The sequence below is a fragment of the Cervus canadensis genome, chromosome 12 (assembly GCF_019320065.1).
Source record: "Cervus canadensis isolate Bull #8, Minnesota chromosome 12, ASM1932006v1, whole genome shotgun sequence".
Taxonomy (NCBI): Eukaryota; Metazoa; Chordata; class Mammalia; order Artiodactyla; family Cervidae; genus Cervus; species Cervus canadensis.
The window spans coordinates 6,597,982-6,610,947 of record NC_057397.1 but is presented as its reverse complement, the minus strand read 5'-3'; the positions used below and the strand labels follow the sequence as shown (position 1 = coordinate 6,610,947).

At 55.1% G+C, this 12,966-nt stretch overlaps 1 protein-coding gene across 1 annotated transcript in view; it reads left to right on the top strand.

Moving 5' to 3' along the window:
- COL22A1 (collagen type XXII alpha 1 chain) overlaps window positions 1-12,966 on the top strand; it is a 221,792-nt gene that overhangs the window by 86,524 nt on the left and 122,302 nt on the right. The window contains exons 13-21 of the mRNA XM_043483931.1: window positions 2,903-2,956; window positions 3,752-3,805; window positions 4,981-5,034; window positions 5,653-5,697; window positions 9,914-9,967; window positions 10,586-10,630; window positions 12,236-12,280; window positions 12,540-12,569; window positions 12,845-12,898. Coding sequence (XP_043339866.1) covers window positions 2,903-2,956; window positions 3,752-3,805; window positions 4,981-5,034; window positions 5,653-5,697; window positions 9,914-9,967; window positions 10,586-10,630; window positions 12,236-12,280; window positions 12,540-12,569; window positions 12,845-12,898 — 435 coding nt within the window. The remainder of the gene's footprint in view (window positions 1-2,902; window positions 2,957-3,751; window positions 3,806-4,980; window positions 5,035-5,652; window positions 5,698-9,913; window positions 9,968-10,585; window positions 10,631-12,235; window positions 12,281-12,539; window positions 12,570-12,844; window positions 12,899-12,966) is intronic.

The window sequence follows — 12,966 nt, the reverse complement described above, 5'->3', positions numbered from 1 at the left end:
AGACTTGAGACTCCAAGCATTGCGCTGACTTGGCCTAGTCTGTCAGTACTGAGTGACAGAGCAGGATTTGAGGCTGCAACTTACTGGCTCTTGAAACCATTATTTTCCTGCAACAGCCTGCGGTTCAACTTTGCCCTGGGGTTTCATACTCCCAGGGCTAATTCTGAAGTAGGAAGGTCTCCCCTTGCACGCCCATGGGGCTTAGGAAGGGATGGATGCACAGCGAACTCCTGTGGGGCTCTGGGCCCGGTGGGCACAGTTCACACGGATGTGACCGAGTCCCGATTCCCAGCTCGTGGCGCTCCGGTCCTGTGATGAGACAGACTCACCCAGAAACTTGGTGGACAGCAATGACAGGGCTGGACGTGCGACAGCCGTGGGCACAGCGGAGGTTCCAGAACTCTCTGGAGTTCCCTCTGGCATTGTCTCTGGACTCCTCCCCGGCTTCCTTTATTACACGGTCCTGGCAGCTCCGTGCCCTGCTGCCCCTGCCGCCTGTATTCCCGCAGCAGAAGCCCCCGTAGACCTCCCTTCCCCACCTGCAGCCGCCAGGAGACAGACTGGCCTGTGAAGGACTGGGTAACTGACCCCCGGGGTGAGCTCTGTGCCACATCACCCCAGGGGGCCTGATCTTGAGGGTGTCCTTATTCTTTCTGATGTTCCCCTTTTGGGAAATCTTGAATTTCTCTCTCGTGTTGTAGGGAAGCAGGATTAAGTGGGTTCACCCTGGCTACCTGGAAACACACCGCCTTTTGCTTTAGCTCCGAGCAGATGAAACATGGGCATTGGAGACAGACAGGGCATCTGGGGAGCTGAGCCCATGCTGTTCCTGACCCCCAGCGTGCTGGCTTGAGCAGAGCGCCTGCCTCCTGAGAGGCCTTCGGGGAAACTCTGATGCTTCCCCAGGGAAGGGGTGCTGGGGAGGGAGAGCGGGGCTGGGTGCCCAGGCTTCCGCTGCCCCAGCCTGCCTCACCGGGCCATGGAACTGCTGGGAGGCCACCAGAAAGCCAGGGTCCTTGTGTGCGCGTGGGCTGCATGTGACGTGAGCGTGAAGCACGGTTGTGCTGGGGGGATGAGTTCAGCACCCTGATGAGCAGAGAGCGCTCAGAGCATGACAGGTCGGGAGTGTGACGTGAAGACAGGCTGTGAGCAGCACAGCTGTAATATCCTCTTAATATTGTCTTTAGTATCCTGTTCTTACTGCTGTTGGCTCTGCCATTAACGCTAATGAAAGCAATGCTAGCTGGTGTCTAGTCGCTGTTCCGTATCAGAGAAATCGCTTGCATCTGGACTGGTTGCCTCGCTCAACCTCAGTTGAGTTTCAGAATAGTCAGATGGAGGCACAGGCGGGCAGGGGGTTCATCCCCACTGTGCAGCTGTGGGATTAGAGGGTGAGGAATCTCTGGCCACAGCTGCCCTTCCCTTATAGGGGTGGACGGGGAGGACAGTCTGACCCTAGCGAGCACCCCGTCAGCTCCCAGTTGTCCCGAGGAAATGGCCACCCAAGGCAGTTTACTATGCACATTGCACATGAGTTGTGGCATCCTTTGCTGGCCGTGGGGGTGCCCCGTGTGGTGTGTGCTTTATCCGAAACCCCCAGTCACCCTCCCAGTCATCCTGCCAGTGTCACTCGGCACACTTTGAAGAGAGATGAGTGACACACGGCCTTCCAGCGTGGCTGCCTTTGGGGTCCCATGGCTAGAAAGGTGCAGTTGTGGGCCAGAGATGTCTGTCTGTTTTTCTCTCCAATAGCAGAACAACTTAGAATGTTTGCCCATAGAATGCACTTTGTAGATATTTTTAAAGTATTTGTGTGTGCGTGCATGCGTGTGCACACATGAGTGCAAACATGCGTGTATCTTAATTTCTAGGTAAAACTAGAAATGTGTGATGTTTCTTTGAGAAAATAAAACCTATCCCATGGGCTTATTATGAGAACTAAATAAGAAAATACTTGTAGAAGACTTCCTACAGGGTTTAGCCCATAGTGTTATCTAGATATTACTTACAGGTTCATTGGTTCATTTATTCATTGAATGTCCGACATCCTCATTTCACAGATGGAAAAGCCCCCAAAAGAGGCACTGACTTGCTCTGTGGTCCTTGGAAAATTGATGGAGAGTGGGGAGCGGGATGGAGGTCTTGGTGGAGTCCTTTGATTTGAATGAGACGTGTGGGAGCTGGATGGGAGCTGAGGGGTCCCCGGGTTCCCTGTTCCTGAGTTGCCCCCTCCTACATCTCCAGGGAGCGTGGCGGTGGGATGAGGACGTCCCCACAGCTGCTGAATGAGCATGTGTGCCACATGCTTCCTCTTGATTCACTGGATCGGAGTTTGCTCCAGCTTAAGGAGCACTTTTGATACCTAGCCTAGCCCAGCGTTTCTGGTGTGATTTTTCCTCCCAGGGACGCTTGGGTTGTCACACCCGGGGAGTGGTACCTGGCACCCAGGGCCACTGGAGGACACCCTGCATCACCCAGGGCAGCCTTTCCGCCCCCAGCAAAGGCTCACCCGCCCGGTGCTGGGAGGCCCAGGTCGAGAACCCTGCTGCAGCCAACGTTCTGCTCGCATGTGTGACCCTGCCCCGGAGCGGGGCGGCCACGTGGCGAGTTACCGAGAGGCAGGGCCGGGGCATCTCAGTCCCACCGTCAGGTGCATACAGACCACCCGGCGGTCTTGTTCAAACGTGGACCCTGAGGCAGGGGTCTGGAGGGAGATCCGAGAGCCTGCATTTCTTGCCCTCCCCTGGAGGCGTCTGGGCTGCAGATCTGCATGTTGCCACCCTCTGAGTAGGAGCGTCACGGCCATGATTCCCGCCTGGTGCGTCCTCCGCTGCCCCGCGGAGAGCCCGTGTCCAGTGCGGTCCTCACCCCATCCTAACCGCTCCTCTCTCTCTCCTCCTAGGGCTCCCTGGGCCTGCCGGGTCCCCCTGGAAGAGACGGCAGCAAAGGCATGCGGGTACGTCTGTTCCCACAGGCCGCCCTGGGCTGGGGGCCTGCTGATCAGAGCCCGTGTCCTCGGTGGTGGGAGCGGGGGGGTGGTTGGCCTTCACTAGGCCAGGCTTTAGCTGGGCCCCTTTGTACCAGGATCTTCCCGGGTCACTGGAGGTTGGCCTGGTAACTTCACCACATCAGCAGCTCCGGCCACCAGGCATCACCTGGTTGCCCCCGGGAGCTGCTTTCATAGTTGGTTGACCGTCGGTTCTGGGCTCTTGTCCCAGTGCCTGGAACTTGGAGTGGAGCCAGAGGACCCAGTTCTCAGGTCCTCAGTTCGTAGCTCAAGGAGTCAGTGGGGCCCCAGCAGCCCCCGAAGCCCAGCCGGCCTGCCTCCAGTGGGCACCTGCCTCTCCCTCTGCCTCCCCGGCCTCTGAGTCAGGACCCCAGGTGGAAGTGATCTCAGCTCAGGAGGGTCCATCTGACCCGGGATGAAGAGGTCCTCTTCGCCACCTAGAACTCGGTTTGGGTCCTCAGTGGCTCCTTAGCGTCAACGCCAGCCACAGTGCTTTCTCCGCTCTTCCGTCCAGCCCGGTTCTGTGGACCAGCAGAGCCGGAGCCTGTTGGGGGTTCTGGTGATGAAGGCCTGCAGCGATCAGCTCCTTTGCTTGTCTGAGGCGCCTCTGGGGGGAGCTCAGGTCTCAGCTCGCCGGCTGTTAGGACACCATTTCCGTGCTGAGATCTAGTTCTGGGAAGGACGCCCCGGGGCCTGGGCCTGAGTCCCCCGGGTTGTGACCTCACACTGTTCTCTGTGCCACAGGGGGAGCCAGGAGAACCGGGCGAGCCGGGGCTGCCCGGGGAGGTGGGCCTGCGGGTGAGTGTTGCTCTCAGCTCTTCCTCTGATGTTTCTGGGTTTCCCCTGTGGCTTAGCTGGTAAAGAACCCACCTGCAATGTGGGAGACTTGTGTTCGATCCCCGGGTTGGGAAGATCCCCTGGAGAAGGGAAAGGCTACTCACTCCAGTGTTCTCGCCTGGAGAATTCCATGAACCTTACAGTCCACGGGGTCACAAAGAGCAGACGGAGTGACTTTCACTTTCTGATGTTTCTAGTGCACAGATCTCAATGCAAAACCAACTTTTATGGGCCCACTTGATGCCCTGCAAATGCTTCTCATGCAGCCACACACCTGCTTGTGTGTGTGTGTGTACACACCCCTGATGTTTCCTAAATTCTCACAGAAAGTGAATCCTGCCATACTCTGCCATTTAGCTTTTCTAACAAGAGACGTGTCTTTCCTCACCAGTACAGATCGATACCTCCGGTTCTCTTAATCAGTGCTTGCTGTTCCATGATATGGATGCATCATGATTTACATAACTTTTCCTCTATTTGTGGCCCTCCAGGTTATTTCTAATTTAATTTGTTTTCCACAAAAATAAGTAAATGCACGCACCACTGTATTTTTTGTTTCAGTAGACTAGGTGACAGAAATTGGGGTATCTTTGGCTGAGGAAAAGCACTTTTTAACATTAATGGGTTTTAACAAGTATGGCCAGTTTAGCAGCCTTAAAGTGGCAGCAGTTCATGGTCCAGGCAGCAGGGGCTTCTGGGCTCGGGACCCCAGGGGGGCTTTGTTGGGACGTGTCCAGGCTGTGCTGGCTCCACGTGAGGTGTGTGTGATGAGTCGCAGGAAGCCGGCCTGTGACCAGGAGCTCTACACGTGTTCAGCCCAGGTCCCGGCATGGCCACGGGGCGCGGCCACACCAGATTGCGGCGCCAGCCTCATGAGAGCTTAGAGGCTGCTATGGAAGTCGAGCCGAGCTGCATGTGAATCCTGGCTCCCCCAGGCAGGGGGTGACATGGGCTCTGCGTGGATGGGAGCAGCAGAGGTGGGGGGTCCCTCTGGGGGACGTTGTGTAGGCGGTACATGGTGGTGGGTGAGGAGCAGCTGTCTTAGCCCCTAACACGGTTATTGACTGCGTCTTCCCTCTGCCCCTGCCATTTTCTCTCCATCCCCAATCCTCTGCTCTGGGAACTCTCTTCTGCAGGGATCCCAGGGACCTCCTGGACTTCCGGGACCTCCCGGCCCCATCGGAGCTCCGGTAAGTAGAGGCTGCTGCTGGAAGGGGCTCTGTTGCTGTCCTTGGGGAGGGACTGGGACCTGGGCCCGGGGCCCTGTAACAGCTCCCCACCCCACATCTGTGCATAGATTGGAGCGTGTGGTCAGAGAGGCCCACACACGTCTCCATCACGTCTGCTTGCAGAGGGGAGAGAGGCCTTTGCACAGGTTCTGGGTGCTTCTCCTAAGGATGGTGGGTGGATGCAGGGCAGGGCAGCGGCCCTCTCCCAGGGGAGGTGGAGGAATGTGGCTTCAAGGGGCCCCGAGTCTCAGGTTCAGTTCCTCGGTCCATGATCGGATGGCAGTGGGGACTGAGTCTGGGGCCACCTTGCTGCGCTCGGCCAGGTGAGCTCAGGTCTTAGCTGGGAGCACCTGGATAGTCCAGGGACGGGGGGACCAGCCGCAGGGGCTCTCATCCAGGCAGGGGCCCAGCTCACCACCCAGGCCCGAGGGAGGAGCAGGCTGCTGGGGGCAGTGAGACACACAGGAGATAGACCTTCACCACCATCCCAGGCGAGCAGGCTGTCCCGGGGCCTCAGGCTCAGCGCAGAGAAGCTGGACGGGGCTGTCTGCATGTTACTCATCCTCCCTTCCTCTCCAGGGTCTCCATGGAGAACGAGGGGAAAAGGGAGCCCGGGGAGAAAAGGTATTTACAGCCTGCTTCAGTTAGTCGTGCAGCTTTCTGTGGACAGCACGTGTGTGAGCGTGTGTGCGTGTGTGAACGTGTGTGTGTGTGTGATCATTGTGTGTGTGTGTGACCTCTGGTGACTGAGGGCTGGTGCAGAGGAGGCATTAGCTTCTGACCCCAAATGTAAACTCTGGGCCCGAAAGGGCATGGGCCCGGTACCTGCAGGGGTTGAGATCCCCTTGCAGAGAGAGTTTGGAGTTTCTGGTCCCTGGGTTGGGATTCAAAAAGTTCCAGTTGCTGCTGGGTACTCACATCTTCCTTAGCAACTGGCCTGAGCTCTCCACACCTCAGGGACGCTGACTCTTAATGGAGGGAGGGGGCGTGGGGACACCTGTGGCCCTGGTAACTCATGCTCAGCCTCGTGGACCGAGCGCTGTGACCTGACCTCAGCTGAGACTCTCCACGCCGAGGCTGGCTGTGCCTTTATATTGACGCCACCGGGTCACAAGTCATCCGCAGACCAGATCCTTCCGTGGGTGGAGTGCTCGGGGCTCTGGGGGTGTGAGAAGGATGGCACACCCCCACCACCTCCTGGGACAGCAGCGGTCATCGAATTCTCAGGAATCCCAGGCCCATCTGCTCACTGGGCTCCTTCAGATCAAGAGCTGGAAATTGGGTCTTGCACTTAGCCGGGTTCCAGCCCCCTTTTCAGCACCTGCCCTGTTCCGTCTTCCTGGAGTACATGTTTCTGTCATTTATAGAAAATGTCTAAATTATTAAGAAATTTAATTTTATTTCAAGCAACTTCACACACACACACACACACACACACGTTTGGAAACAGGACAAAAAAACCCCCAAAAAAACAGCCTGTAATTGCACCATCCCACTGCAGGTGCAGTGACCACTATGGCTCATTTCTTGATTTCTTGCAAGACTCACTCCTGTGTCTCTGACATCTTTCATTTTTTTTTTCCGACGTCTTTCTACACCGTCACACATGATGTGTTCTGCTTTGCATCCTGTCGTGTTTCTTCTTCCTCCGGGTAGCATCTCCCCTGCCCTGTGCCGCTGTAGACCTCTATGATTTATCTTAAATGGCTGCACAGCGTCCCCGTGTGTGAATAGACCATGATTTATGTGCTCATTCCCCTATTATTGATCAGTGAGGATTGTTTCCAGTTTGTCATGATTAAAAAATACTGCTTTGGTGAACATTTTCACACCAATGCCTTTATTTATTTATTTTTCCCAACTTAGGATGGTTTCCTCGGGCCGCTCCCTTAGAAGGGAGACTGTGGTCAAAGGAAATGAACGTGTCGTGTGACTTAGGAAGCTGTGGCCCTGTGGGTCCCCAAAAGGCTCCTCGGAAGGAGGGGGGCAAGAGCCAGGGTGACGCCCCTCACCTCAGGCCCCAAAGCTTGGTTTCTGTTTGGTCAGATATCAAAGTCTCATCACTGTAGCTCCAGTAGTGGAATCCCTTGCCCCGTGGTGGTTGGGACTGGTGTCTCTCGGTTCTCTGAAGAGAGTTCTTGTGGCTCCATGTGTGGTTTTGGGTGGAGCACCTCTCTGTGGCCTTCTGCTCCCCCTGTACAAGGTGGGGACGGGAAAGTGACCCTTTGGGTGAATGAGGGTCCAGGCAGAGGCTTGATGAGCAGCCCTAGTGCATGGGGGGACAAGGGTCCGATGGGAAGGCTCCCCCCTGGGAGCAGGCAGGGTTTGGAGAACAGACGTGGCAGGCGGGCTGAGCCACAGCCCAGCGCCCTGCAGCCGCCGCCTGGCAGGGAAGCTGGGGGAGCAGGGGGTCACCTGCAGGGCAGGCCCTGGAGAGGAAGTCCAGCCGTCAGCCGCCAGCCTCCGTCTATAGCGTGGCCCAGAGGAAGCCCTGCATGGTGATTCCAGAGCCAGCTTGCCTGGGTTTCAGGCACGGCTCTGGGGCCTGCAAGCGGTGTGACCTTTGGAGAGTTGATTTCACCTCTGAGTCTCATGTCTCCTCAATGTAGAGAGTAGCTGTTATGTAAGGCTGCTATGAGGGTTAAATGACTTAATGCTTGTAAAATGCTTAGAGCAGCGCTGGCAACAGAGGCCGTGTGTGTGGAGGGTGGGAGACGGAGGAGGGGAGAGGCAGAGTAGAAACAGCAAGGCGTAGAGGATTGGCAGGGAGGCATAACCTGAGCGCGCAGAGCTCTGCTTTGAGTCTGATCCCCCACTCCCTTGACAATGTTCTCGGCGACTCTGGGGGGAGCTGGTTCCTTCTCTGCACCTCTGTCTTCCCATCTGTCAAACCAGACGCTTGGGCTGCATGATCTCTTGGGCTCCTTTCCAGTTCTTATATCTGATGAGTATTTAGAACAGTTTATTTTCTCGCGAACCTCTTAAATTTCTTAAATCAGCAAAAAGGAAGTTTCTGTCTCCCCTCGAGACAGGCTCATCCCACTGCCTGGCCTCCCAGACATGGAGTGCAGCCAGAGAGAGCCAGTGCCCGCCCGCCCACCACCGAGCCCAGCTCTGCCAGCGCCTTTCAGGACCTTCTCTGCGGGCGTGGGGCGGGCGGGCCAGCCTTGCTTTCAGCATCTTCCAGAAATTGCTTGCCAGGCGCAAGGCGTGCAGGCTCCATTGGCAGAAGGACCTCCTAGTGACTGAGGGGCAGTGAGGCCCGAATGGGTTGTCCATAGGCCGCTGGGCTCGGGACAGTCGGCAGAGTGTACAGTGGGTCTACTCAGTCACAAGGAGGGGTGCCCGCTCCCTGGGGGCCAGGAGCTGGACACAGCTGCCCCTGCTCTGTCCGGAAGGGTGTGCCCCTGGACGGCTTTGGCGGGGGGATGTGGTGGTGAGCTCCTGCAGTCCCAGGGGGACGCCCTGGGGTCCGGCCCTGTCTGGGGATGGAAACCCGGGCCTTGGAGCACCAGCTTTGGGTTCAGCAGCCCGAGTCTCACCTCAGCCCCACTGGCAGCAACTCGGGAACCTCACTGCAGCTTCTGGCCTCTCTGACCTTTGTCTTGTGCTCCCTGACCCCCAGTACACTTAGAGGCTAGGCTGCTCTGTGCGTGTGTATCTGTCTCTCTCCTGGTGTGTATGTGTGCGTGTGTGTATGTGTGTGTGCGTGTGTGTGTTTGGGGGGCTATCTTCTGGTGTGTGTGTCTGTTGTGTCTCTCTGTTGTGTGTGTGTTTGGGGGGCTCTCTCCTGGTGTGTGTGTGTGTATGTGTGTGTGCGTGTGTGTGTTTGGGGGGCTCTCTTCTGGGGTGTGTGTGTCTGTTGTGTCTCTCTGTTATGTGTGTGTTTGGGGGGCTCTCTCCTGGTGTGTGTGTGTCTGTGTGAGTGTGTGTGTCTGTGTGTGTGTGTCTGTTGTGAGTGTGTTTGGGGGGCTCTCTCCTGGGGTGTGTGTGTGTATGTGTGTGTGCGTGTGTGTGTTTGGGGGGCTCTCTTCTGGTGTGTGTGTTTCTGGGAGGCTCTCTCCTGGTGTGTGTGTGTGTGCATGTGTGTGTGTGTTTGGGGGGCTCTCTCCTGGTGTGTGTGTGTCTGTTGTGTCTCTCTGTTGTGTGTGTGTTTGGGGGGCTCTCTCCTGGTGTGTGTGTGTCTGTTGTGTCTCTCTGTTGTGTGTGTGTTTGGGGGGCTCTCTCCTGGTGTGTGTGTGTCTGTGTGAGCGTGTGTTTCTGTGTGTGTGTGTCTGTTGTGAGTGTGTGTGTCTGTTGTGAGTGTGTGTGTTTGGGGGGCTCTCTCCTGGGGTGTGTGTGTCTGTTGTGTCTCTCTGTTGTGTGTGTGTTTGGGGAGCTCTCTCCTGGTGTGTGTGTGTGTATGTGTGTGTGCGTGTGTGTGTTTGGGGGGCTCTCTTCTGGTGTGTGTGTGTCTGGGGAGCTCTCTCCTGGTGTGTGTGTGTGTGTGCATGCGTGTGTGTGTTTGGGGGGCTCTCTCCTGGTGTGTGTGTGTGTGTGTTTGGGGGGCTCTCTTCTGGTGTGTGTGTGTCTGTTGTGTCTCTCTGTTATGTGTGTGTTTGGGGGGCTCTCTCCTGCTGTGTGTATGTCTGTTGTGTCTCTCTGTTGTGTGTGTGTTTGGGGGGCTCTCTCCTGGTGTGTGTGTGTGTGTGTGAGTGTGTGTGTTTGGGGGGCTCTCCCCGGGTGCCTGGTGGAGAGCAGGGCCCAGCTGACCACGGAGTGCCTTTGCTGGTCCTCGTTCCTGTGACACTGACCCTGGGCTTGTCCCTCTGTTGTTCATCTCACTTCCTTCATTTGCCAGGGGGAGCGAGGCCTGGACGGGTTCCCCGGGAAGCCGGGGGAGACTGGTGAGCAGGTAGGTGGGCAGGACAGGGTGGGGCCTGGGTCGGCTCGTAGGGCCCGCGGGCTTCAGTCTGTGTGCTGCTCGGCCGGGGGGCTCCGGGAGGCTTAATGACCAGCCCCCAGCTTGCCGCTCACGGACTCCTCCACGCCAGAGTGGAGGGATCCCAGAGAACACACCGCTTTAAAACTGGTCTAACCTTAGTTTCACGGCAGCTGGTCATTAATGGAAAGACCGCAGGTAATGTGCGTATGTTCAAAGTGATGCATGAATTGCAGTCCTGTCCCCAAGACTAAAAGATTACAGATAGCCCAGATGCTCATAAATAAGAAACAAGTTGAGTAAATTAGGGTCTGTATTAAATAGACAGAGGTAATAATATGAAGCTGTGCAAATTAACGGAACTCTTAATGTCCTGATACGGCTGTTCTGTGAGATGCATCCGTGAGTCCAAAGGGGACCACATGGAGATGTGGGCCTGGGTTAACTTTATAGCAACAAGTGCAGTCTGGGAAAACTTGTCAAGGGAACCTTCTGGGGGAAAGGCCAGGACCAGATCTGGAGGCGTGTTACCCTCAGCCCTGCCTTCTCCACTCACTCCCCTGACTTGACCACGTGTTCTTCTCTCTCTAGGGAAGACCCGGTCCTCCCGGCGAGCCAGGGCCCCAGGGACAGAAGGTAAGCCAGGTGCTGGGGTGGGAGATGGCCCCTGACGAGCAGGTGTGGAGCTGCTCCCTGGAACAAATCGAGGCCTGTGTTTTGGGGGGTGTCCGTGCTGGAGTTCTGGGAACAAAGTGCAGACAGAGGTGGTGAATCGTGCATTAGAACTCAGCCTACAAGAAACTTCTGGTTATTGTATTTAAACATTATTTTCTATTTAGGGGAATAAAAATCCATCTAAAAAACAAATGAAAATAACCCATTATATAACATCTGGACATATTAAAATATTGTGCTTCTTAAATGGCTTTTCGGGCTAAGGCAGAGGAGGAACAAATCCAAAAAAATCTTACAAACTCCTTTTCCTCTTTCTCCTTCTCTCCTTTGCAGCATTTACATTTTTTTTAAGCCAGAATTATAATTCTGAAAATGTGCTGGGAATTTCATATATAAAATAGAGGTTGCATCTCATCCTGCTGGTCATCTATGTTAGAACATTTTCACAACAAGGCTTATTAACTCAGTGAATTTGCTGCTTAGGACTTCTGTAATGCAAAGAACTGCATGTAAAATTGTGAAGTGCTATGAAAATGTATGAAGATGATAACCTTGAAAGGCCTTCAGGGTCACAAAGGAAATGGAGAAGGCATGCTGTGCTCTGGATTTATAGCAGGAGGGGTGATGAGACCTAGCCCTGCATTTAGTACAAGAGAAAGTTTCTTTCAGATGCTTAGGCCCTTAAGAAGGACATCAGACTTTGGGTCTGAGAACAGCCAGGAGAGAGGTGGGGCAGTGGGGGGAACCCAGCTAAAGTGAGGAGGGCTGGACCAGAGATGCTTGCATGCGCTTAGCGCCTCCCTGCAGAGTGCAGGTCAAGGTCGCTGCCCGACTCAGATGCCCTCCCAGCACAAGCTGAAAATAAAGGAAAAGAAAAAGGCTGCTCTGACTCCTTCCAGAAACAGGGTATAGTTATAAATAAATAAGACACCTGTGGGCTGAGAAAGCCTCTCTTTAGCAGTGATGGCTGGAGAAGGTTGATCTCTTCCAGACTTGCTCACTTGAACTTCAGTTCTTGCCTAATTATTCTCTCTGTCTAAATATTTTTAGAGTTGAGATTTATATTGTTCTGTTATCCTGGTGTCAGGATTTTAATGTATTCTTGCAGTTTTCTTGACACTGAGGATGCTAAATCCTAAAATAAGTGGTTTATTTCAAGTCACTAAGAGGGGATGGTTCTTAAAGTTTGGATCTAGGTGACAGCTCTTTCCCACTACTGCATGTGTGTGTGTGTGTGTGAATTATAAATTCCAACACCCCCCCCCCCATTTATAGAGGTGTTTGGCCCCTCCTGATTGGGAGATAGCTGAGTTTTCATTGCTTATTATGATGAATGCAGCAGAAGTGGGAAGACAAGGTCCAAGGGCCATGGTGTGATTTGGAGCATTTATTGAAAGAGTCTAGAAACCAGAGGTTCTTGGGTGATGATACAGTGACTCTCAACTCATGTTGAAGGAATGTTACTGGGACAGATCTTGGCTGCTTTGCAATTTGAAACAGTCACTGGGGCCATAGCTCAAAATCACAACAGTCCCCTATAATGAAATGTCTGTCATTTCTCCGCAGGGTGCCGCGGGTCCTGCAGGCCCCCCTGGGGTTCCAGGCTCTGTGGTAAGTGGTGCAGCCCCTAGAGGTTAAAATCCCGGACTCGGACCCTGATCGGATTGTGTAGTTGGGAGAGTTGTTGCCTCTGAGAACGAGGTGGAACTCTTCTGATGACATGAGCTGGCTCTGAGGCTCTTGCACACTGAAAATGGGATAAAATCAGATAAAAGTCAGAAATGGCTGTACAGATGCTCCCCGTGGAGTGGAGTGAGGGTGCCTATTGAGAAGAGGCCACCAGCTTTCTGACGTCTGGTTTGTCCCCCAGGTGCAGAGAGAGGGCCTGAAGGGCGAGCAGGTAAGCGGGCTGTGCGTTCTCTTGCCGTGGGGCCCCAGGTGGTGGTAGAGATAGAAAGGCTGCCAGCGTGGGGGCTAGACTGCTTGCTGAGCTCAGACGGAGCCCCTCAGAGACGGGCCGGATTGACTATCTGCCAGGAATGCTGGTTCCCACCAGTGTCTCTGCGTCCCTGCCGGGAACTTGGGAAGAAGACAGTTGGCAGAGGGTCCTGGTTGGAGGCCTGGAACATGAGGAGGGGGCCTCATGGCTAATTCGTGTTTGGCTTGTGTTACCAGGGAGCCCCCGGACCACGGGGTCACCAGGGCCCACCTGGGCCACCAGGCGCTCCGGTAAGTCTCCGCCCCCCCCCCCCCCGCCGCAGCCTGGGGTCCGCTCTGAACACCTCTAAGTCTGCAAA